The following is a 26,094-nucleotide window of genomic DNA, read 5'->3' on the forward strand; positions in this document are numbered from 1 at the left end:
CTAAATAGTCCTAATTAATTATGTCTTAAATTTAATATTTTTTGTTTAGGCATAGATTGTCAGGCTGCATTGCCAAATGAAGACCTTTTCGTCACTTTTTTGTCTTGGGTTGAAATTCATAATTTTGCTTAAAATTATGCTAATTTGGGAATTTATTTAATTGAGCATACACTCTTAGAAAAAAGGTTCCAAAAGGGTACTTTGGCTGTCCCCATAGGATAACCCTTTTTGGTTCTAGGTAGAACCCTTTTGGGTTCTACGTAGAACCCTTTTGGGTTCCATGTAGAATTCTTTCCAGAGGGCTTTACATGGAACTCAAAAGAGTTCTACCTGGAACTAAAAAGGGTTTTACCTAGAACCAAAAAGGGTTCTTCAAAGGGTTCTCTTATGGGGACAGCCAAATAATCCTTTTAGGTTCTACATAGCACCTTTTTTTCTAAGCATGTACCGCATAGTTCTGCAAGTCGTGGCAACACTCAGTCTCCACTTAGCCAAGCCAATCCTTTAAAGTTTTCCCTATCTCATTTGTTGGAGTATTATTTCAACTCAATCATGCTATGTAGGCTAAGGCCTAATGACCGCCTACCGTCCCATTGCCTCGGACTTAAGCATTAGACCATAAGAATTGCTGAAAGTGAAAGGAAATAGGCATATTAGGCCTAGACCTTGCCCTTGTGTAATAGACTAATACATATAGGTTACGAGTGAATCGAAAAGTAGACCTACAATTCAAAGTTAAGAACGGACAGCACATTTTGACATAGCCTAGCCTAAGCAGCAGACATTGGAGCACTGTATAGGCTAGTAGGTCCATGACTGCCAATTAAGTAGCTAGCTAATCTTTCTTTTAACAGGCTTCAGGCCTATTCTTTGCCTTCAACAATGAAGCTTATCTCAGTATTGTATTGGGCTGTATTTTTTGTCTTATAGACGAACCCAGCCTTGGTGACTGTCTAGCTCTCGTTGTTCCTCCATTAGGTCTGGAAAACTTACTGTCGGCCTAATTCCTCATTAGTTCAGATTGTCAAAAGCATGAATGGGTTCAACGTTTCTGGTTCAGGTCAAGGATGGGGCATAACCTACTGTTATAATGAGTTGCTGCCCAGTCTCATGTCCTCCATAGCCTACTGTTATAATGAGTTGCTGCCCAGTCTCATGTCCTCCATAGCCTACTGTTATAATGAGTTGCTGCCCAGTCTCATGTCCTCCATAACCTACTGTTATAATGAGTTGCTGCCCAGTCTCATGTCCTCCATAACCTACTGTTATAATGAGTTGCTGCCCAGTCTCATGTCCTCCATAACCTACTGTTATAATGAGTTGCTGCCCAGTCTCATGTCCTCCATAGCCTACTGTTATAATGACTTGCTTCCCAGTCTCATGTCCTCCATAACCTACTGTTATAATGAGTTGCTGCCCAGTCTCATGTCCTCCATAGCCTACTGTTATAATGAGTTGCTTCCCAGTCTCATTTCCTCCATAGCCTACTGTTATAATGACTTGCTTCCCAGTCTCATTTCCTCCATAACCTACTGTTATAATGAGTTGCTGCCCAGTCTCATGTCCTCCATAACCTACTGTTATGAGTTGCTGCCCAGTCTCATGTCCTTGATAGCCTGCTGTTATAATGAGTTGCTGCCTAGTCTCATGTCCTCCATAACCTACTGTTATAATGAGTTGCTTCCCAGTCTCATGTCCTCCATAACCTACTGTTATAATGAGTTGCTGCCTAGTCTCATGTCCTCCATAACCTACTGTTATAATGAGTTGCTGCCCAGTCTCATGTCCTCGATAGCCTGCTGTTATAATGAGTTGCTGCCTAGTCTCATGTCCTCCATAGCCTACTGTTATAATGAATTGCGGCCTAGTCTCATGTCCTCCATAGCCTACTGTTATAATGAGTTGCTGCCCAGTCTCATGTCATCCATAGCCTGCTGTCATGAGTTGCTGCCCAGTCTCATGTCCTCCATAGCCTGCTGTTATGAGTTGCTGCCCAGTCTCATGTCATCCATAGCCTGCTGTTATGAGTTGCTGCCCAGTCTCATGTCCTCCATAGCCTGCTGTTATAATGAGCTGCTGCCCAGTCTCATGTACTTTGCCTTCCTTATTAGGTCAGTGTGAAATGCAAGTGAAAGTCTGCACTTCTCACTGTTTGCTGCCACCAAGTGAGATCTTTGTTTCAACTGATAACATTTCTGATCTCAAAACTCAAAGAAATACCATCCTTTAAAACCGAAAACAGCGAGTGGACAACAGACATCCCCTTTTTTTCATTGCTTGGCTTAGAGCCTATGTATGTACAAGCCATAACACATTCATAAGCATATTGACTGACATTTAACCAAAACATCAACTTGCCATTGTTGACTCATGTATGAATGTGCTTTAAAACCTAAATCAAATCAAATGTATTTTTATAGCCCTTCTTACATCAGCTGATATTTCAAAGTGCTGCACAGAAACCCAGCCTAAAACCCCAAACAGCAAGCAATGCAGGTGTAGAAGCACGGTGGCTAGAAAAAAACTCCCTAGAAAGGCCAAAACCTAGGAAGAAACCTAGAGAGGAACCAGGCTGTGAGGGGTGGATAGTCCTCTTCTGGCTGTGCCGGGTGGAGATTATAACAGAACATGGGTGTTAGAACATGGGTGTCTCCCGGGTGGCGTAGTGGTCTAGGGCACTGCATCGCAGTGCTAGCTGCGTCACCAGAGTCTCTGGGTTCGTGCCCAGGCTCTATTGCAGCCGGCCCGCAACCGGGAGGTCCGTGGGGCGACGCACAACTGGCATAGCGTCGTCCGGGTTAGGAAGGGTTTGGCCGGTAGGGATATCCTTGTCTCAGTATGTAAAAAAAAATGTAATAAAATGTATGCACTCTACTGTAAGTCGCTCTGGATAAGAGTGTCTGCTAAAAGACAAAAAATGTAAACATGGCCAAGATGTTCAAATGTTCATAGATGACCAGCAGGGTCAAATAATAATAATCACAGTGGTTGTCGAGGGTGCAACAGGTCAGCACCTCAGGAGTAAATGTCAGTTGGCTTTTCATAGCCGATCATTGAGAGTATCTCTACCGCTCCTGCTGTCTCTAGAGAGTTGAAAACAGCAGGTCTGGGACAGGTAGCAGGTCCGGTGAACAGGTCAGGGTTCCATAGCCGCAGGCAGAACAGTTGAAACTGGAGCAGCAGCACAGCCAAGTGGACTGGGGACAGCAAGGAGTCATCAGGCCAGGTAGTCCTGAGGCATGGTCCTAGGGCTCAGGTCCTCTGAGAGAGAGAGAATTAGAGAGAGCATACCTAAATTCACACAGGACAACGGATAAGACAGGAGAAATACTCCAGATATAACTCCCCTGACACAAACTACTGCAGCATAAATACTGGAGGCTGAGACAGGAGGGGTCGGGAGACATTGTGGACACATCCGACAATACCCCTGGACAGGGCCAAACAGGCAGGATATAACCCCACCCACTTTGCCAAAGCACAACCCCCACACCACTAGAGGGATATCTTCAACCACCAACTCATCCTGAGACGAGGCCGAGTATAGCCGACAAAGATCTCAGCCAAGGCACAACCCGAGGGGGGGCGCCAACCCAGACAGGACGATCGCGTCAGTGACTCAACCCACTCAAGTGACGCACCCCTCCTAGGGAAGGCATTGAAGAGCACCAGTAAGCCAGTGACTCAGCCCCTGTAATAGGGTTAGAGGCAGAGAATCCCAGTGGAGAGGGGGGGAACCGGCCAGGCAGAGACAGCAAGGCTTCACACTCCTGGGCCAGACTACACTCAATCATAGGACCTACTGAAGAGATGAGTCTTTAATAAAGACTTAAATGTTGAGACCGAGTCTGCGTCTCTCACATGGGTAGGCAGACCATTCCATAAAAATTGAGCTCTATAGGAGAAAGCCCTGCCTCCAGCTGTTTGCTTTGAAATTCTAGGGACAGTTAGGAGGCCTGCTTCTTGTGACCATAGCGTACGTGTAGGTATGTACGGCAGGACCAAATCGGAAAGATAGGTAGGAGCAAGCCCATGTAATGCATTGTAGGTTAGCAGTAAAACCTTGAAATCAGCCCGTGCCTTAACAGGAAGCCAGTGCAGAGAGGCTAGCACTGGAGTAATTTGATATTTTTTTTTGGTTCTAGTCAAGATTCTAGCAGCCGTGTTTAGCACTAACTGAAGTTTATTTAGTGCTTTATCCAGGTAGCCAGAAAGTAGAGCATTGCAGTAGTCTAACCTAGAAGTGACAAAAGTATGGATTAATTTTTCTGCATCATTTTTGGACAGAAAGTTTCTGATTTTTGCAATGTTACGTAGATGGAAAAAGCTGTCCTTGAAACAGTCTTGATATGTTCGTCAAAAGAGAGATCAGGGTCCAGAGTAACGCCAAGGTCCTTCACAGTTTTAGTTGAGACGACTGTACAACCGTCAAGATCAATTGTCAGATTCAACAGAAGATCTCTTTGTTTCTTGGGACCTAGAACAAGCATCTCTGTTTTGTCCGAGTTTAAAAGTAGAAGATTTGCAGCCGTCCACTTTCTTATGTCTGAAACACAGGCTTCCAGGGAGGGTAATTTTGGGGCTTCACCATGTTTCATCGAAATGTACAGCTGTGTGTCATCCGCATAGCAGTGAAAGTTAACATTATGTTTCCGAATGACATCACCAAGAGGTAAAATATATACTGAAAACAATAGTGGTCCTAAAACGGAACCTTGAGGAACACCAACATCTACAGTTGATTTGTCAGAGGACAAACCATCCACAGAGACAAACTGATATCTTTCCGACAGATAAGATCTAAACCAGGCCAGAACTTGTCCGTGTAGACCAATTTGGGTTTCCAATCTCTCCAAAAGAATGTGGTGATCGATGGTATCAAAAGCAGCACTAAGGTCTAGGAGCACGAGGACAGATGCAGAGCCTCGGTCTGACGCCATTAAAAGGTAATTTACCACCTTCACAGGTGCAGTCTCAGTGCTATGATGGGGTCTTAAACCAGACTGAAGCCTTTCGTATACATTGTTTGTCTTCAGCAAGGCAGTGAGTTGCTGCGCAACAGCTTTCTCAATTTTTTTTTAAAGGAATGGGAGATTCGATATCAACCGATAGTTTTTTATATTTTCTTGGTCAAGGTTTTTCTTTTTCAAGAGAGGCTTTATTACTGCCACTTTTAGTGAGTTTGGTACACATCCGGTGGATAGAGAGACGTTTATTATGTTCAACATAGGAGGGCCAAGCACAGGAAGCAGCTCTTTCAGTAGTTTAGGTGGAATAGGGTCCAGTATGCAGCTTGAAGCCATGATTATTTTCATCATTGTGTCAAGAGATATAGTACTAAAACACTTGAGTGTCTCCCTTGATCCTAGGTATTTTCCTCAATTAAGTTTGAAAAATAGGATGATCGAGCAGCAGTGAGGGCTCTTCGATACTGCACAGTACTGTCTTTCCAAGCAAGTCAGAAGACTTCCAGTTTGGTGTGGCGCCATTTCCATTCCAATTTTCTGGAAGCTTGCTTCAGAGCTCGGGTATTTTCTGTATACCAGGGAGCTAGTTTCTTATGACAAATGTTTTTGGTTTTTAGTGGTGCGACTGCATCTAGGGTATTGTGCAAGGTTAAATTGAGTTCCTCAGTTAGGTGGTTAACTGATTTTTGTCCTCTGATGTCCTTGGGTAGGCAGAGGGAGTCTGGAAGGGCATCAAGGTACCTTTGGGTTGTCTGAGTATTTTGTAGCATGACTTTTGATGATCCTTGGTTGGGGTCTGAGCAGATTATTTGTTGCGAATGCAAACGTAATAACATGATGGTCCGATAGTCCAGGATTTTGAGGAAAAACATTAAGATCCACAACATTTATTCCACGGGACAAAACTAGGTCCAGAGTATGACTGTGGCAGTGAGTAGGTTCGAAGACATGTTGGACAAAACTCACTGAGTTGATGATGGCTCCGAAAGACTTTTGGAGTGGGTCTGTGGACTTTTCCATGTGAATATTAAAGTCACCAAAAATTTGAATATTATCTGCCATGACTACAAGGTCCGATAGAAATTCAGGGAACTCAGTGAGGAACGCTGTATATGGCCCAGGAGGCCTGGAAACAGTAGCTCTAAAAAGTGAGTAGGCTGCATAGACGATGACTAGAAGCTCAAAAGACGAAACATTGTTTTTTTTTTGGTAAATTGAAATTTGCTATCATAAATGTTAGCAACACCTCCGCCTTTGCGGGATGCGCTGGGGATATGGTCACTAGTGTAACCAGTAGGTGAGGCCTCATTTAACGCAGTAAATCCATCAGGCTTAAGCCATGTTTCAGTCAGGCCACATCAAGATTATGATCAGTGATTAGTTCATTCACTATAACTGCGTTGGAAGTGAGGGATCTAACATTAAGTAGCCCTATTTTGAGATGTGTCTTATCACAATTACTTTCAATAATTTCAGGAATGGAGGAGGTCTTTATTCCAGTGAGATTAGCAAGGCGAACACCGCCATGTTTAGTTTTGCCCAACCTAGGTCGATGCACAGACACAGTCTCAATGGTGATAGCTGAGCTGACTACACTGACTGTGCTAGTGGCAGACTCCACTAAGCTGGCAGGCTGGCTAACAGCCTGCTTCCTGGCCTGCACCCTATTTCATTGTGGAGCTAGGGGAGGTAGAGCCCTGTCTATGTTCGTAGATAAGATCAGAGCATTTATACTACTATCTGTACTTACTGGTGGCACAGACGCTGTTTCATCCTTTTCTACACTGAAATTACCCTTGCCTAAAGATTGTGTCTGAAGCTGGGCTTGCAGCACAGCTATCCTCGCCGTAAGGCGATCGTTCTCCTGTATATTATGAGTACAGCGACTGCAATTAGAATGTTACTGCTTAGCTTCGGCTGGTGGAGATCCTGACGAACCACGTCCAGATAAAGTGTCCGGAGTGAAAAAGTTGAGCGAGGGGAAAAACTAAAAATATAAACGGTAATTAAAAGTAAAAACCGTCAGGTAGCAAAGTAAGGTTGGCAACAAAACGCACAGCGTACAGCACGTAAACTAGTCTGCAAGTTGTGACCGGAAATGACGTGAGAAGCGATCAACAATCAAATATTATTTGTCACATGCGCCGAATACAACAGGTGTAGGTAGACCTTGCCTGGAAATGTTTACTTACAAGCCCTTAACCAACAATGCCTTAAGAAGTAAATTAAAAAAATAAGTGTTAAGTAAAAAAAAAAATAGATAAGTAAAACATTGAAAATGAAAGTAACAAATAATTAAACAGCAGCTGTAAAATAACAAGTGAGGCTATATACAGGGGGTAACGGTACAGAGTCAATGTGCGGGGGCACCGGTTAGTTGAGGTAATTGAAGTAATATGTACATGTAGGTAGAGTTAAAGTGACTAGTCATAGATTATAAACAGAGAGTAGCAGCAGCGTAAAAGAGGGGTCTGGGTAGCCCTTGATTAGTTGTTCAGGATTCTTATGGCTTGGGGGTAGAAGCTGTAACGAAGCCTTTTGGACGTTGACTTGGTGCTCCGGTACCGCAAGCCGTGCGGTAGCAGAGAGAACAGTCTATGACTAGGGTGGCTGGAGTCTTTGACAATTTTTAGGGCCTTCCTCTGACACCGTCTGGTATAGAGGTCCTGGATGGCAGGAAGCTTGGACCCAGTGATGTACTGGACCATACGCACTACCTTCTGGCTTATGAATGTGTTTTGTTATGATGTTCTTATGAACATGAGCTTCAAATATGTCCAGCCAGCTACTGTGCCAGCCAGGCTTATGTGTCATAATAACCTCTCTCTTTGTGTGTCTCAGTCGTGGCGGTGAGGCGTAGCCATGGACACCAGCACCTCTCTGGCCATCCAGAGCCTGTTCAGCTACGTGGAGGAGGACAACGTGCCGGCCATCAAAGCCCACCTGGACAAGTTCAAGGAGGTGGACAGCAGGAGCGAGGTGAGTGGAAGGCACTGCTAAGTATACATTACAGGGGAAGTTCACCCATTTTTACATGTGGCCTTATTTTCATTCTTTCTGTGCTTGTAGTTGATCACCCAAACTGTTTTTTAAATATTTTTGAGCCGTTGACGACAATGAATTATGAAAATGTTTCTAAGCATCTTAATAAAACGCTCCAAACCACCTCATATTACATCACAATCTCATTCTGGATAATGTCTCTACTTAATTTAGATTTTTTCCCCCACTGTCCCATAAATCCATGTCTGCATTTTTTTTCTTGTTATTGTAAACAGCATCATTCAAACATGGATTTATGGCACAGTGGGGAAAAGCAACAACATTTAGTGCAGAGATATTATCCAGAGTGAGATTGTGATGTAATAGGAGTTGGTTTGGAGTGTTTCATAACATGCTTTAGACACATTTACATAATGCATTGTAGTCAATGGCAAGCGATGACTCAGCAAAATGTGAGATTTTTTTTTCTCTGAAATGAAACAAAATATTTAAATAAATAAAAACTGTTTCGGGGATCAACTACTAGCACAGAAAGAATGAAAATAAGGCCATATGTAAAAATGGGTGAACTTCCCCTTTAACATTGTCTCAATGAAGAGTTCAGCCACTAGCCATATGTGACATGCACACGCAGTTACAAGCATGCTAGAGCAATATCCACCATTGTAGTACGGATGAAGCCTGAGATGGAATGTGAAGCTAACTGAAGCTGGTTAGCTTTAGAAAACCCTGAGTAGATCTAGCTTGCTTCGTAGGATACCCCTCCGTTGTTGGGAACACATTTTATTTAAGATTTTAAAACAGGTATTTTAAATCCTGTATGCTGATAGTTTTTTTAGACAGGCAGCCCAATTCTGATATTCTTTTCTGAAAAATGAATTGATGTGAGAAGATCTGATGTGATTAGTCAATGTGATTAGTGGAAAAAATATTAGAATTGGGCTGCCTGTGTGATCGCAGCTTAAATCTACCAAATAATCCAACCTCCACATATTTAACTCTTTACCAGGTGAATAAGCAACTAAAACAGCCATTAGTATTCTGTGTAAACCCATTTTTGAATCTTTCATACCACTTTATAAACTGTGTGGTTCCAGCCCTGAATGCTGTTTGGCTGACAGCCGTATACCACGGGTATGACAAACATGTATTTTTACTGCTCTAATCACATTGCTAACCAGTTTATAATTGCAATAAGGTACCCCGGGGTTTGTGGTATATGGCCAATATACCACGGCTAAGGGCTGTATACAGCCACTCCGCGTTGCGTTGTGCATAAGAACAGCCCTTAGCCGTGGTATATTGGCCATATACCACACCTCGTCGGGCCTTATTGCTTAATTATATCATCATATTAAAGTGATGCTCCAATGAAATCTGGGCTTAGTTGTTAGGCTACTTTGGTGTGATTGATAACTGTTTGTCTCTCTCTCTCTCTCTTCTCTATCTCTCTCTCTTCTCGCTCTTTTCTCTCTCTCTCTCTCTTCTATCTCTCCTCTCACTCTCTTCTCTCTCTCTCTGTTCTCTCCTCTCTCTTCTCTATCTCTCTCTTCTCTCCTCTCTCTTGTCTATCTCTCTCTTCTCTCTCTTCTCTCCTCTCTCTTCTCCCTCTCTTCTCTATCTCTCCTCTCACTCTCTTCTCTCTTCTCTCCTCTCTCTTCTCTCTCTCTCCTCTTCTCTCTCGCTCTCCTCTCTCTCTCTTCTCTCCTCTCTCTTCTCTATCTCTCTCCTCTCCTCTCTCTTCTCTCTCTTCTCTCTTCTCTATCTCTCTCTTCTCTCTCTTCTCTATCTCTCTCTTCTCTCTCTCTCATATATATATATATATATATATATATATATATATATATATATATATGTATATATATATATGTCTCCTCAGAATGGTCAGACTCCCCTGATGGTGGCATCAGAGCAGGGCAGCCTAGAGATGGTCCAGGAGCTCCTCAGGAGGGGAGCCAATGTCAACCTGGATGACGTGGTAAACAGACACGCATACACACACACACACACACACACAAACACGCATGCACACACAGTTAGACACACAGTTAGACCATGGCTTTGAGGTTTGGTGTCGTTTTAGCCACATTATTCAGACATGGCACAGGGGTCTTAGTGTCCAGGCTGCAGAACTCACCACACTGTGGTTGGGTTAATACAGAGCTCCATAATGAACACCTGTAGAATGCCTCAGGCCTCAGTTAGAGTAAATGACAGGGTGTAGAGCTGCTGTCTCCATCAACACACACACACACACACACACACACACACACACACACACACACACACACACACACACACACACACACACACACACACACACACACACACACACACACACACACACACACACACACACACACACACACACACACACACACTCAACCTCTTACTAAACCACACACACACACTCAGACTCTCACTACACTAGACTGAGTGAGACTGGCCAGACCTGGGCACCGTCTCCCTCTCTCTTTCTCTCTCTTTCTCTCGCTTTCTATCTCTTTTCTCTGTCTGACACTAACTGTCTCCACCCTGCATCCATGAGCACCTGGTACGACCAGCTGGTAGGTTCAGCATTGTGGAGCCACGACGTGATTGGGGTTTCCGTGGCGACCCAGTGTAACCCCTGTATGTTCTGCCCGTCAACAGGACTGCTGGACGGCGCTGATCTCGGCGGCTAAGGAGGGCCATGTGGAGGTGGTGAAGGAGCTGCTGGCCAACAATGCCAGCCTGGAGCACCGGGACATGGTAGGAGAGGGGAGGGCACTGGGTACTGGGTATTGGGAAGAGACATTGGCAGAGTGGGCACTCTGAAGAAAACAGTAAAGCTTTTGAACCTGTCAGTAATATTTCTCTTGAAAAACTAGTTTGATTGAAACAGGAAAAACATCTTTAGAAAAAGATGAAAGGATGATTATGCTTGATCTGGCCTTTTTTTCTGGATAATAATGTATTTTGAAAAGCTTTCATGTCTAAAACATTCTGGGGTGAAGAAGGTAGCTTACAACTCTGGCACAGCAGTGTATCTGTCATTAATAGTGTCCTTAGGATATTCCGTATGAGAGCTAGAATACAATACAATTTATATGACGGATGGGTCTAATGCTGATTGGTTACAACCGCAGAATACAAAACAATACAGTACAATACTTGCTTTATTGGTCCATTTGCATGGATATTCTTTATTTTTTGCTGTCACACTACCAGACCTGACATACATGGTAGAACTCGTTTCTTCACATTCTTCCTCTATTTTTTTATGTGTCACTGCAATCCATTCCAGGCTGCTTTTTAAAAATGTATTTAACCTTTATTTAAGTAGGCGAGTCAGTTAAGAACAAATTCCTATTTACAATGACGCCCTGCTTTGTAGTGATTCATCCATTAGCTTCGGACACGATTCCATTAGCTTCAGTATGATCTCCTCCATTTTGTAATAATTGCATTTCGTGAGCTCTGGATGTCTGGAGTACATTAACCTGGTTAATAACTGTAAAACAACCTCTTCATATCCTACAGTATCTTTCCACAGTTCTGTGTTCATTCACATTTCATAGTATAGTTCATAGTCAAGGCTATTCTGCCTTGTTTTTGCAGTATGCCAATGAGAGAGATGAGCCTTTTGGTTTTCCTCTGCAAATGAAAGCATTCAGAGAGTGATATTTAAGTAGCATTGGGGGGTGGGGGGGTAATGGAGAAAAGACTAATGCCTGTTTGTTCATTATGATTGTCGTCATGACCAAAGTTTTCTCACTTAAGATACATTTTACCTTCTGAGATGTGCTGTTTTCATTTCGGATGTTTTATTTAGTGGACTTGTTCTATTCTAAGGTGACATCAGTCATGGCAGTGTTTGGTGCCAGCCTGTCTGTACTAATAACAGTATTAAATCCACTGTGTGGCTACGTACACGTCGTGCTATATGACCACTCCACTGCTGCCCCCTTTCTCTCTCTCTCTCTCTGTGTCTCTCTGTCTCTCTCTCTCTCTCTGTGTCTCTCTGTCTCTCTGTCTCTGTCTCTCTCTCTCTCTCTCTCTGTGTCTCTCTGTCTCTCTCTCTATCTCTCTCTATGTGTCTCTCTCCCTCTCTCTCTTTCTCTCTCTCTCTCTCTCTCTCTCTCTCTCTCTCTCTCTCTCTCTCTCTCTCTCTCTCTCTCTCTCTCTGTCTCTCTCTCTCTCTCTCTCTCTCTCTCTCTCTCTCTCTCTCTCTCTCTCTATCTCTGTCAATTCAATTCAATTCAATTCAATTGACTTTATTGACATGGTAGGTTCGTTATTACTTACATTGTCAAAGTATACATATCGAAAAATAAAAATCAAATATATATGTATATGTATATATATACAAAATATATATATATTTATATATAAATAAATGGTGGGACCAACAGCAATAATAACAGTAGTAGTGGACATGGGATTACCATTAACAACAACAACAATATTAATCAGAACAACAATAAATTAAAGCAACAGTAGTAGACCAGTGTCAATATGACTTGAGAAGACATATGACCTGGTATGAAAGACAAAACAAAACTAAGCTAAATGGGAAATATTATCAATATTACTTTGCATTTTTCACTGGCTGTCCCTCAGGTTGTGGCAGGAGGACACATATTTGGCTGCCAAAACTGCACATTTTGGCTTTTCACCCAATAAATATTTGATTTTTTCTTCATATTTTATAGTTTCAAATTCTTTGTATTGAGTTATAATTTTGGGAAATAAATATGCTCTTAGGTCTGAGTATTTGTCACAGTGTAGTAGGAAATGCACCTCTGTCTCTACCTCTCCTCTGGAGCAGAGTGAGCACAGCCTGTCCTCTCTGGGCAGCCAGGTTTGTCTGTGACGACCGGTCTCTATAGCCAGACGGTGCTCACTGAGTCTCTCTCTCTCTCTGTCTCTCTCTGTCTCTCTCTCTCTCTCTCTCTCTCTCTCTCTCTCTCTCTGTCTCTCTCTATCTCTCTCTATCTCTCTCTCTCTCTCTCTCTCTGTCTCTCTCTCTCTCTCTCTCTCGTGTGTTTTACTGTACAGGGGGGATGGAGCGCCCTCATGTGGGCTTCCTATAAGGGTCGTGTGGAGGTGGCCCAGCTGCTGCTGGAGAAAGGAGCTAGCCCCAACATCACTGGCCAGGTACTATTCCTATATAAAGAGCTTTGACCTTGTATTTATTCATACATTAAATAACTTGTTGTCATAATTAGGTACTCTATATCATTAGTGTATTACAGTGTTAGTTAAATATGCTTATGTCTGTCCTTCCAGTACAGTGTGTTCCCTGTCATCTGGGCAGCCGGACGAGGCCATGCTGAGATCGTCCATCTCCTCATTAAGCATGGCGCTAAAGTCAACTGCTCTGACAAGGTAAGCACACAGACACATACTCACCACCGGTTCTGTCTTATACAAAATTATTTTAAAAAAGCAACCTAAAGTAAGTTTCGATCTTATTTAAACTCCGCCAATGATCCTACTTAAGGTGTTTCAATAATCATCAATGCTGTCTTTCTCTCTCTCTCTCCTGCCCTGTTCTCAGTATGGCACTACCCCGTTGATCTGGGCAGCCAGGAAGGGCCACTTTGACAGTGTGATGCACCTGCTGGTCAATGGGGCTGATGTGGACCAGGAGGGAGCGGTAAGTGGACCTCTCTACTCTCATTAAAACTCCAGGATATCCCTATACGGTCACGAACAATAGTTTGGCCCTTCACAACGATTCACTAAAGGCTCACACAAGACAGGCGTTTGTTTGTTTGCTATTTTCACCAACAGGTTCAGTATTGTTAGAGGTTGTGGTTGAAAAGTACATGAGGCCTTGTATAATAAAGTCTTTCCAGATGATATTCCCAGTCATACCACTTGGAGGCATTGTGCTAAATCACTCAAATCAGACTGTTATTCTCCCCCTATCAGCATTGTGATAAATCACTCAAATCAGACTGTTATTCTCCCCCTATCAGCATTGTGCTAAATCAGACTGTTATTCTCCCCCTATCAGCATTGTGCTAAATCACTCAAATCAGACTGTTATTCTCCCCCTATCAGCATTGTGCTAAATCACTCAAATCAGACTGTTATTCTCCCCCTATCAGCATTGTGATAAATCACTCAAATCAGACTGTTATTCTCCCCCTATCAGCATTGTGCTAAATCACTCAAATCAGACTGTTATTCTCCCCCTATCAGCATTGTGCTAAATCACTCAAATCAGACTGTTATTCTCCCCCTATCAGCATTGTGATAAATCACTCAAATCAGACTGTTATTCTCCCCCTATCAGCATTGTGCTAAATCAGACTGTTATTCTCCCCCTATCAGCATTGTGCTAAATCACTCAAATCAGACTGTTATTCTCCCCCTATCAGCATTGTGATAAATCACTCAAATCAGACTGTTATTCTCCCCCTATCAGCATTGTGCTAAATCCCTCAAATCAGACTGTTATTCTCCCCCTATCAGCATTGTGCTAAATCACTCAAATCAGACTGTTATTCTCCCCCTATCAGCATTGTGCTAAATCACTCAAATCAGACTGTTATTCTCCCCCTATCAGCATTGTGCTAAATCACTCAAATCAGACTGTTATTCTCCCCCTATCAGCATTGTGCTAAATCACTCAAATCAGACTGTTATTCTCCCCCTATCAGCATTGTGCTAAATCACTCAAATCAGACTGTTATTCTCCCCCTATCAGCATTGTGCTAAATCACTCAAATCAGACTGTTATTCTCCCCCTATCAGCATTGTGCTAAATCACTCAAATCAGACTGTTATTCTCCCCCTATCAGCATTGTGCTAAATCACTCAAATCAGACTGTTATTCTCCCCCTATCAGCATTGTTATAAATCACTCAAATCAGACTGTTATTCTCCCCCTATCAGCATTGTGATAAATCACTCAAATCAGACTGTTATTCTCCCCCTATCAGAATTCCATGACAGCTCTAATCGTGGCGGTGCGGGGTGGTTTCAATGAGGTGGTGAAGGAGCTTCTGAAGAGGAACCCCAATGTCAACATGACAGACAAGGACGGCAACACAGCCCTGATGATTGCTGCCAAGGAGGGCTATACTGAGATTGTGCAGGACCTGCTGGATGCTGGCACCTACGTCAACATACCAGACAGGGTAGGTGACAACAACACAGGCTGTATACTATTGTAGTGATGTGTGCTGAGAGTCGGGAAGCAAGTTCAGGGAGTGAGTGTTTTAATAAATAAACACAACATAATACAAAAATAAGAAACACAAACAAGGCACAGAAGTGACATATGAACATAAACAATGACCCCTGGGGAAGGAACTAAAGGGAGTGACATATATAGGGAAGGTAATCAGGGAAGTGATGGAGTCCAGGTGAGTCTGATGATGCGCAGGTGCGCGTAACGATGGTGACAGGTGTGCGCCATAACGAGCAGCCTGGTGACCTAGAGGCCGGAGAGGGAGCACACGTGACAGCTATAGACCAGTTGTTGCCAACCGATTTATCTTCAAGGCATTCCTAGTCGATCACCAAATATTTCTGTAGAAAAGCCAATGAAGGATAAAGTCTTGTGCTCTTTTTAAAAAATCGTGTTGAGTTGTTGCCGGTAGGTGCACTTGATTCAAAAGTCCTGCGCACCGGGTAAGCAAAGTGTTCCCATGAGACAAAGTCCGCCTGCCCGGCGGACTGGCAAATCTGTGACTAAATCGAGTGCACCTACTGCGCTGCCCAATCGGATAGCTCAAATCAACATGGCTACAGAGCTTCCGTGACCCTGGCCACAGCCACGTTTTTAATAGGCTACCAGCCGACATAAGATGTAATACCTTTTAAAACCATGACCACAGAGAGACTGTCAACGAATACAGCAAAGAGCTGCTGTTTTTATGAGTGAATTCATGTTGAAGTTTATATTCAGCACTGTCACTGTTCTTATTCAACACTATTACAAAACGCGCTTCTCCGTACTTCCGCTCGGGCTGCAGCTGCAATGAATGAGTAGCCAAGTATCGATAGCCCTGCGTTTTATTATTATTAGCAGCTCGTCGCGTCGATTTTAATATTAAGGAATATATTTAACTTTCTCTGGTCATAGGAACAACATGAATTTGTACATGAGGCAGATGCGGTGGGACTCGAGTTTCGCCATCAGGTGGAAAACGGTGTGCCCTCTCTCTGGTCAGTCTCACCAGAGGAAAGGAAACGTGAAAGGCGGTTGGGAAAAATCGTTTTGAACGGTCATCCAACTCGAAATTCCCAGTCGGAAACTCGAGCATCTTTCTAGAGCTCCGACTTTTCGACCTGAAGATAACTGACGTCGTGATTTGACCTCGTTGACCATCAGATCCCTGATGTTGAACTAGCCTTTTCTTACTTCCACAGCGCATTCCAGGATGTATGCAATAGGATTAAGGGCAGAGAGAACCCTTGGTTTACTGAGGATCTTACTAAAATCATAAGGGAACGAAATGTTATGTGGGCTAAAGCAAGAGGGACTGGTTTGGCAGATGATTGGATGGCTTTTAAACGTCTTCGAAATATGGGTGTGGCTATGATCCATAAATTGAAAGCAGACCACTACCTGAAATCTACTTCATAAAATTTAAATAATCCATTCAAATTTTGGCAAGTAGTGAAAGGTTTGGAGTGAAAAAAAGATACACAGTTTCCTAAACAATTGTTGGTCGACACACAGATTGTAACTGAGAGAACCACCATTCTGAAAGCCTTGAACCGGCATTTTTTAGATGCAGGCAGTTTATTTGAAAAGGTCAAAGGTATAATTGAGCCCCCTATAAATTTACCCGACACCCCTGTGCACTCCTTCACCAGGTTCTCATTTTCATCCTTCTCTGTTTCAGAAGTGTGTAAAGCCCTGAAAGAAATGTATTTAAAAAAATCCCCTGGCCCTGATGAACTAGACCCCCGCCTCCTACACCTAGCAGCAGACATCATTGCTCCCCCCATAACATGTATTTTTAACCTCACGTTTGATGTACTGCCTCTCCTGAAAGGTGGAGATCCCTCGCTACTTGACAACTATCGACCCATATCAAAATTGTCTGTACTGTCAAAGGTACTGGAGTCCTTAGTTTGTAGGCAGCTAAAGACCTACTTAAATGGAATGCAATCAGGTTTTAGGTCTGGCCACAGCACTGTTTCAGCTACATTGAAGGTTTTAAATGACATCCACTGTGCTCTTGATCAGAAGTTACATTGTGTGTCTGTTTTTATTGATTTGTCAAAGGCTTTTGACACCGTGGACCATGCTGTGTTAGTGCAAAGGTTAAAAAGTTGTGGAATTACTGGTCATGCTCTAGATTGGTTTATAAATTACCTATCAAATCGTACACAATGTGTAATGGCGGATGGTTGTAAATCTGAGTCCATAGATGTGTGCTCAGGTGTTCCGCAAGGTTCTATTTTGGGCCCACTGTTGTTCATTTTGTATATCAACAACATTGGGGATCTTATTGAAACAGCGGATGTTCAGTTTTATGCAGATGATACTGTTCTTTATTCAAGTGGTAGTAGTTTATCTTTAGCTTTTGAAAATGCCCAAAGAGCATTTAACATCATACAACAGAATCTGTATGAATTAAAGCTGATTTTAAATTTGGGTAAAACAAAATGCAAGGTATTTTCAAATGCTAGGTATGCTACAAATCATGTCATTGCTACATTGGCTAGACATACTATAGAGCAAGTTAAAGTGTACAAATATGTTGGTGTCTGGGTTGATGATAAGCTGAGCTTCACTCTGCATGTAGAGAACTTGATAAGGAAGCTCAAGCTGAAAATAGGTTTTTATTACCGGCATAAGGCTTGTTTTTCTTTTGAGGCCAGGAAGGAGCTGGTATGATGTACATTACTGTCGGTTTTAGATTTTAGTGATATTATATATATGCAGGCCTCAGCCACTACCCTGAGAGCACTTGATTCAGTGTATCATGCAGCCCTCAGGTTCATTACCAATCAGAAACGTCTAACACATCATTGTGATCTCTACAGCGCTGTTGGCTGGTCGTCATTGACCTCGCGTAGGCTTAAACACTGGTATACACTGATTTATAAGGCCATATTGGGTAAAATGCCATTTTATCTCTGTTCTTTTTTAGTCAGGTCAGTAAATAAATATAAATTACGGTCCCATTCTGATTTGCTTCTAACAGTACCAAAAATGAGAACAGGTCATGGTAGAAATAGTTTTAGTTACTCAGCTCCGTGGTCCTGGAATTCTCTCCTGAACATTTTAAAATGTGATGATCTAGTTTAGTTGGTGGAGTTTAAACACTTGATCGATGTATATATCATAGAAGAGTGTAATTGTTTTTAAGCCAGCTGTTTTTGGACCAGGTCTCTCTTGGAAAAGAGATATTATCTCAATGAGAAAAAACCTGTATAAATAAAGGTAAAATAAAAATAAATGTAAAAAAGATGCAGGTACCATCAGTCCAGTAAAATAAAAAACAAATGAATTCAATTCATGCTCCACAGTGCCTCACAAGGGCTAAACCAACTGATCTGTTTTGTTATCAAAGCTCGAGTTTTGAAATATAATATGGTCTGATTAACAATATTGACAAGCCAATCATATAGCTAATATGCTGTGATAATGTATTAGGCCTACTGCCCAAACCTCATTCCTACCGAACTGTTTGTGTGGGTTAATGTAAAAATCAAATCTGAGCAGTAGATCTCAGCTTTTTGACTGTGAAAGTGATCTTGACTCAGAAAAGGTTGGTGACCACTGCTATAGACTAGATAGGAAGAGAGACATACTGTAGGTAAAGATGGTTAGTTTAAAGGAGGGTCAACATACCAGACAGGGTAGGCAACCATCACCAGTCACTAAAGATTAGCTGAAATGTTGCCCTGACAACCCTGCCAATACACAGGGTAGAGTCTAGACAGGATTATATCAACCTGAATGATAAAGGTCATGCTATATGGATAATGCTGTGCTGATGGTAACAGTATCATCAGCTGCTCTACAGTATAGTCTATCTCCTCTGTTGTGGGATCATTCAGTGTGTGTTCGCTGTATTGAAAGCCTGTGGTGTTTCCTGTGTGTGTCACACAGAGTGGGGAGACTGTGCTGATTGGAGCAGTGCGTGGAGGACATGTGGAGATCGTCAGAGCCCTTCTGAACAAATATGCCGACATTGACGTCAGGGGACAGGTAGGAGTCTCTAATGTGACACATCCACATTGTTAAAAGTCCAATGCAGCCGTTTCTATCTCCATATCAAATCATTTTTGGGTAACAATGAAGTACCTTACTGTTATATTTTTTTCCCATTTTAATTGAAAACAACAAAAAAAACAGCTTCTTAGCAAAGAGCAATTTCTCAGGCAAGAGTTTAGCTAGGACTGTCTGGGAGTGGTCTGAGTAGGGAGGGGAAAACTGAAAACAACCTGTAATTGGCAGAGCGGTTTGGAACTCTCTTATTGGTCTATTAACTCATTTTACCTGGTGATGTCACCAGGCAGGCCAAAACTCCATCCCACCAAAACATGCTAAACGTTTTAGGCATCTTTTCAAACAGCTCTAACACGAAAAGGGCATTATCATAATTTTTACAAACAATTTACAAATACACCGGTTGTTTACGAAGCAAGTGACAAAGAACATTTGATTTGATTCAATGAATACGACCATGTTCTCAACTGTGCTAAACAGGACAGTAAGACTGCTCTCTACTGGGCGGTAGAGAAAGGGAACGCCACCATGGTGAGAGACATCCTCCAGTGCAACCCGGACACTGAGAGTTGCACCAAGGTAAGGAACAGCCACAACTGCTCTATATTAATTAACAGTCATTTCATTGCACTATGACATATTCTCTCTCCCCTATTCTACACATCGTGATGAAGTTATCCTTGTTTCAAAAATATTTTTTCACAAGCCATTAAAGTTGCAAATAAACCGTTGCTTGCTTATATTCTCTAGGTCTGAGATGATGATGATGATCATGTGTGTTTCAGGATTCAGAGACCCCTCTGATCAAAGCCACCAAGATGAGGAACATTGAGATAGTAGAGCTGCTCCTGCACAGAGGGGCCAAGGTGGCTGCTGTCGACAAGGTACTGGAGAAACACAACATATAGAGCCTATGTCATTCGCATATCATCACAGGTTCTGTATTCAAGCCAAAGAATTTCATGTTTGTCAGTTTGCTTTTCACAAGACTGATTATGAGATGAAAAGTTAAATGGAAGATAAATGTTCTTGACATTTTAACGATGTTACTGGTTTATGTCTGTCAATGTCTGATGTGACCGCCAAATATATATCCACATTGTGTGTGACTGTAAAGTTTCTCTACTCTACTGTAATCATCTCTCTCCCCTACTCTACTGTAATCATCTCTCTCCCCTACTCTACTGTAATCATCTCTCACCCCTACTCTACTGTAATCATCTCTCTCCCCTACTCTACTGTAATCATCTCTCTCCCCTACTCTACTGTAATCATCTCTCACCCCTACTCTACTGTAATCATCTCTCTTCCCTACTCTACTGTAATCATCTCTCTCCCCTACTCTACTGTAATCATCTATCACCTCTACTCTAATCACCTCTACTCTACTCTAATCACCTCTACTCTACTCTACTCATCTCTACTCTACTCTAATCATCTCTACTCTAATCACCTCTACTCTACTCTACTCATCTCTACTCTACTCTAATCATCTCTACTCTAATCACCTCTACTCTAATCACCTCTACTCTAATCATCTCTACTCTAATCACCTCTACTCTACTCCAATCCCCTCTACTCTAATCATCTCTACTCCAATCACCTCTACTCTAATCATCTCTAATCACCTCTCCTCTAATCACCTCTCCTCTAATCATATCTACTCTAATCATCTCTACTCTACTCTGCTCTAATAATCTCTACTCTACTCTAATAATCTATACTCTACTCTAATCATCTCTACTCTACTATAATCATCTCTACTCTACTCTAATCATCTATATTCTACTCTAATTATCTCTACTCTAATCATCTCTACTTTTCTCGAATCATCTCTACTCTACTCTAATCATCTCTACTCTACTCTAATCATCTCTAATCATCTCTACTCTAATCATCTCTACTCTAATCATCTCTACTCTAATCATCTCTACTCTAAACATCTCTACTCTACTCTAAACATTTCTACTCTAATCATCTCTACTCTACTCTAATCATCTCTGCACTACTCTAATCATCTCTACTCATCTCTACTCTACTCTAATCATCTCTAATTTACTCTTATCATGTCTACTCTAATCATCTCTACTCTACTCATCTCTACTCTAATAATCTCTACTCTACTCATCTCTACTCTAATCATCTCTACTCTAATCATATCTACTCTAATACTCTACTCATCTCTACTCTACTCTAATCATCTCTACTCTAATCATCTCTACTCATCTCTACTCATCTCTACTCATCTCTACTCTAATCATCTCTACTCAATCATCTCTACTCTAATCATATCTACTCTAATCATCTCTACTCTACTCTAATCATCTCTACTCGAATCACCTCTACTCTACTCATCTCTACTCTAATCATCTCTACTCTACTCATCTCTACTCTACTCTAATCACCTCTACTCTAATCACCTCTACTCTAATCACCTCTACTCTAATCATCTCTACTCTAATCATCTCTACTCTAATGATCTCTACTCTAATCATCTCTACTCTAATCATCTCTACTCTACTCTAATCATCTCTACTCTACTCTAATCATCTCTACTCTACTAATCATCTATACTCTACTCTAATCATCTACTCATCTCTACTCTGCTCATCTCTACTCTAATCATCTCTACTGTAATCATCTCTACTCATCTCTACTCTACTCATCTCTACACTACTCATCTCTACTCTAATCATCTCTACTCTAATCATCTCTACCCTAATCATCTATACCCTAATCATCTCTACTCTAATCATCTCTACTCTAATCATCTCTACTCTAATCAGCTCTACATTTACATTACATTTAAGTCATTTAGCAGACGCTCTTATCCAGAGCTCTAATCATCTCTACTCATCTCTACTCATCTCTACTCTACTCTAATCATCTCTACTCTAATCATCTCTACTCTACTCTAATCATCTCTACTCTACTCTAATCATCTCTACTCTACTCATCTTTACTCTAATCATCTCTACTCTAATCATCTCTACTCTACTCTAATCATCTCTACTCTACTCGAATCATCTCTACTCTACTCAAATCATCTCTAGTCTAATCATTTCTACTCTAATCATCTCTCTCTCCCCGTGTCCAGAAAGGAGACACAGCCCTTCACATTGCCATCAGAGGGCGGAGCCGCAAGCTGGCTGAGCTCCTCCTGAGGAACCCTAAAGATGGCCGCCTGCTCTACCGCCCCAACAAGGCCGGCGAGACGCCTTACAACATTGACTGCACCCATCAGAAAAGCATCCTCACCCAAATATTTGGAGCCAGTGAGAATTTATACTTTATCATGAAGACATGCATATTAAAACAGATATAGTAAACAAGTACTCTAGTGTTGAATTTGAACCTGTTATTATGAAAGACCAATGTAACAAATAAAATATAACATTCAACTGCTATTATTTAAGTCACCTGTTAATATGAATCATTACTCTGAAGGTTTAGCTCGCTTGCTCTTATTTTGATAAATGGTGGTATTTATCAAGTTATGACCACTCACACTCTCCCCCTCTCTCTCTCTCTCTCCCCGTTCCCTTCTCTCTCTCTCTCTCCCTCCCCCTATCTGTCAGAGCACCTGTCTCCTTCTGAGTCTGACGGTGACATGCTGGGGTATGATCTGTACAGCAGTGCCCTAGCAGACATCCTCAGTGAGCCCACCATGCAGCCTCCTATCTGTGTGGGCCTGTACGCCCAGTGGGGCAGCGGCAAGTCCTTCCTGCTCAAGAAACTGGAGGGTAAGAAAGGACCACCAGGTTGTTTTTGACTGTTTTGTTTCAGCTGAAGCGTCACAAAGCGCGCTCATGTAAAAATAGTAAAATACTACTACAACAATAATATCAATCTCAAAGTGAACATGTCAGCCTATTTAGTAAAGTTCTGGACATTACCTGTACAATGTGTTTCATTTTTACTCAGTCCCAGTTCTCTGCCTTAGTGCCTCAGGTGTAGGTCCCCATGTTAGGCAGGACCAGCTAAAGGCCCTGACTCATTTGTAGGTCCCCGTGTTAGGCAGGACCAGCTGAAGGCCCTGACTCATTTGTAGGTCCCTGTGTTAGGCAGGACCAGCTAAAGGCCCTGACTCATTTGTAGGTCCCCGTGTTAGGCAGGACCAGCTAAAGGCCCTGACTCATTTGTAGGTCTCTGTGTTAGGCAGGACCAGCTAAAGGCCCTGACTCATTTGTAGGTCCCCGTGTTAGTCAGGACCAGCTAAAGGCCCTGACTCATTTGTAGGTCCCCGTGTTAGGCAGGACCAGCTCAAGGCCCTGACTCATTTGTAGGTCCCCGTGTTAGGCAGGACCAGCTAAAGGCCCTGACTCATTTGTAGGTCTCTGTGTTAGGCAGGACCAGCTAAAGGCCCTAACTCATTTGTAGGTCCCCGTGTTAGGCAGGACCAGCTAAAGGCCCTGACTCATTTGTAGGTCCCCGTGTTAGGCAGGACCAGCTAAAGGCCCTGACTCATTTGTAGGTCCCCGTGTTAGGCAGGACCAGCTGAAGGCCCTGACTCATTTGTAGGTCCCCGTGTTAGGCAGGACCAGCTGAAGGCCCTGACTCATTTGCAGTTGCCTATTCTTATGTGTAACCTGCTTCCCCCCCTCCTACAGATGAGATGAAGAATTTTGCGGGCCAGCAGATTGAACCTCTGTTCCAGTTCTCCTGGCTGGTGGTGTTCCTCACGCTGCTGCTGTGTGGCTCTGTAGCTCTGGTCCTGGGCTTCACAGTCACCCACCGCCTGGCCATCGCTGTCTCCCTCAGCCTCCTCGCCCTGCTCTACGTCTTCTTTGGTGAGAAACACTAGAGTAGAATGGAGCGGAAAACGATCATATTTTGTGGAGTAGAGATGTTTATAGAGTAGAATGGAGCGGAAAACGATAAGATTTTGTGGAGTAGAGATGTTTATAGAGTAGAGTAGAATGGAGCGGAAAACGATAATATTTTGTGGAGTAGAGATGTTAATAGAGTAGAATGGAGCGGAAAACGATAATATTTTGTGGAGTAGAGATGTTTATAGAGTAGAATAGAATGGAGCGGAAAACGATAATATTTTGTGGAGTAGATATGTTTATAGAGTAGAGTAGAATGGAGCGGAAAACGATAATATTTTGTGGAGTAGAGATGTTTATAGAGTAGAATAGAATGGAGCGGAAGACGATAATATTTTGTGGAGTAGAGATGTTTATAGAGTAGAATAGAATGGAGCGGAAAACGATAATATTTTGTGGAGTAGAGATGTTTATAGAGTAGAGTAGAATGGAGCGGAAAACGATAATATTTTGTGGAGTAGAGATGTTTATAGAGTAGAATAGAATGGAGCGGAAAACGATAATATTTTGTAGAGTAGAGATGTTTATAGAGTAGAATAGAATGGAGCGGAAAACGATAATATTTTGTAGAGTAGAGATGTTTGTAGAGTAGAGTAGAATGGAGCGGAAGAGAATAGAATACATAAAATAAGAAGTTTAGGCCTTGGCCTGGGTGTTCTGCGGTTAGGGAAAGTTGCACGTATTATATCACTAGAGGGCGCCATTGGTCTGTTAGTTTTGAGCAGCTGTACAGTGTTTCATTAAATAAAACATTTTTAAGGTTCTTGCCACTTGATGTCAACGTAGGTGGGTGAAAGTCTGATGGTCAATCAGAAATATGATGTATTCTTCTCTCTCTCTCTCTCTCCAGTGTTGGTGTACTATGGGGGTCATCGTGAGGGGGAGAACTGGAACTGGGCGTGGGTCCTCAGTACCCGTCTGGCCCGTCAGGTGGGCTACCTGGAGCTGCTTCTTAAACTCATGTTCGTCAACCCCCCCGAGCTGCCTGAGCAGACCACCCGCGCCCTGCCTGTCAGGTAATACACATACAGGATACACACAGATGAACACACGTATGCACACATACACACTCATACATACACACACACACACACACACACACACACACACACACACACACACACACACACACACACACACACACACACACACACACACACACACACACACATATATATAAACACTTACACCTTGATGTGTACAGCCTTGAATAGAAAAAGTATTTTCAAGAAACCTTGTGTGTGTCTGTGAGTCAGGTTCCTGTTCACAGACTACAACCGTCTGTCCAGTGTGGGAGGAGAGACGTCTATGGCAGAGATGATAGCCACTCTGTCTGACGCCTGTGAGAGGGAGTTTGGCTTCATGGCCACCCGCCTCTTCAGGGTGTTCAAGAACGAGGAGAACCAAGGTACTACCTTATGTGTCCACTGTGGATATCCTTTAGAATCTTGTCTTCTTACCTGTCTCTTATACAGTGTACTTCCTGTACAGTCAAATCAAAATCAAATCAAACTTTATTTGTCACTTGCGCCAAATACAAGCCCTTAACCAACAATACAGTTCAAGAAATAGAGTTAAGAAAATATTTACTAAATAAACTAAAGTAAAAAATAAAATAACACAATAGCAAGGCTATATACAGGGGGTACCAGTACTGAGGCAATGTGCAGGGGTACAGGTTAGTGGAGGTCATTTGTACATGTAGGTAGGGGTAAAGGGACTAGGTAGGGTACAGGTTAGAGGAGGTCATTTGTACATGTAGGTAGGGGTAAAGGTCATTTGTACATGTAGGTAGAGGTAAAGGGACTAGGTAGGTAGGGGTAAAGGTCATTTGTACATGTAGGTAAAGGTCATTTGTACATGTAGGTAAAGGTCATTTGTACATGTAGGTAGAGGTAAAGATCATTTGTACATGTAGGTAAAGGTGATTTGTACATGTAGGTAAAGGTGATTTGTACATGTAGGTAGGGGTAAAGGGACTAGGTAGGGTGCAGGTTAGTGGAGGTAATGTGTACATGTAGGTAGGGGTAAAGATCATTTGTACATGTAGGTAAAGGTGATTTGTACATGTAGGTAAAGGTGATTTGTACATGTAGGTAAAGGT

General features: G+C 42.4%; 1 protein-coding gene across 5 annotated transcripts in view; it reads left to right on the forward strand.

Annotated features, from left to right (window-relative positions):
• The window catches only part of LOC129811461 (kinase D-interacting substrate of 220 kDa B-like), a 108,508-nt gene that overhangs the window by 8,830 nt on the left and 73,584 nt on the right, over nucleotides 1–26,094 (forward strand). For all 5 annotated transcript variants that reach the window (XM_055862787.1, XM_055862788.1, XM_055862786.1 and 2 more), the window contains exons 2-16: nucleotides 7,809–7,946; nucleotides 9,850–9,948; nucleotides 10,623–10,721; nucleotides 13,011–13,109; nucleotides 13,242–13,340; nucleotides 13,513–13,611; nucleotides 14,906–15,103; nucleotides 19,042–19,140; nucleotides 19,642–19,740; nucleotides 19,947–20,045; nucleotides 22,259–22,436; nucleotides 22,740–22,904; nucleotides 23,772–23,951; nucleotides 24,841–25,006; nucleotides 25,247–25,398. In XM_055862787.1, coding sequence (XP_055718762.1) covers nucleotides 7,830–7,946; nucleotides 9,850–9,948; nucleotides 10,623–10,721; nucleotides 13,011–13,109; nucleotides 13,242–13,340; nucleotides 13,513–13,611; nucleotides 14,906–15,103; nucleotides 19,042–19,140; nucleotides 19,642–19,740; nucleotides 19,947–20,045; nucleotides 22,259–22,436; nucleotides 22,740–22,904; nucleotides 23,772–23,951; nucleotides 24,841–25,006; nucleotides 25,247–25,398 — 1,948 coding nt within the window. In that variant the 5' untranslated portion in view covers nucleotides 7,809–7,829. The remainder of the gene's footprint in view (nucleotides 1–7,808; nucleotides 7,947–9,849; nucleotides 9,949–10,622; nucleotides 10,722–13,010; nucleotides 13,110–13,241; nucleotides 13,341–13,512; nucleotides 13,612–14,905; nucleotides 15,104–19,041; nucleotides 19,141–19,641; nucleotides 19,741–19,946; nucleotides 20,046–22,258; nucleotides 22,437–22,739; nucleotides 22,905–23,771; nucleotides 23,952–24,840; nucleotides 25,007–25,246; nucleotides 25,399–26,094) is intronic.

This window comes from Salvelinus fontinalis, chromosome 15 (genome assembly GCF_029448725.1).
Source record: "Salvelinus fontinalis isolate EN_2023a chromosome 15, ASM2944872v1, whole genome shotgun sequence".
NCBI lineage: Eukaryota > Metazoa > Chordata > Actinopteri > Salmoniformes > Salmonidae > Salvelinus > Salvelinus fontinalis.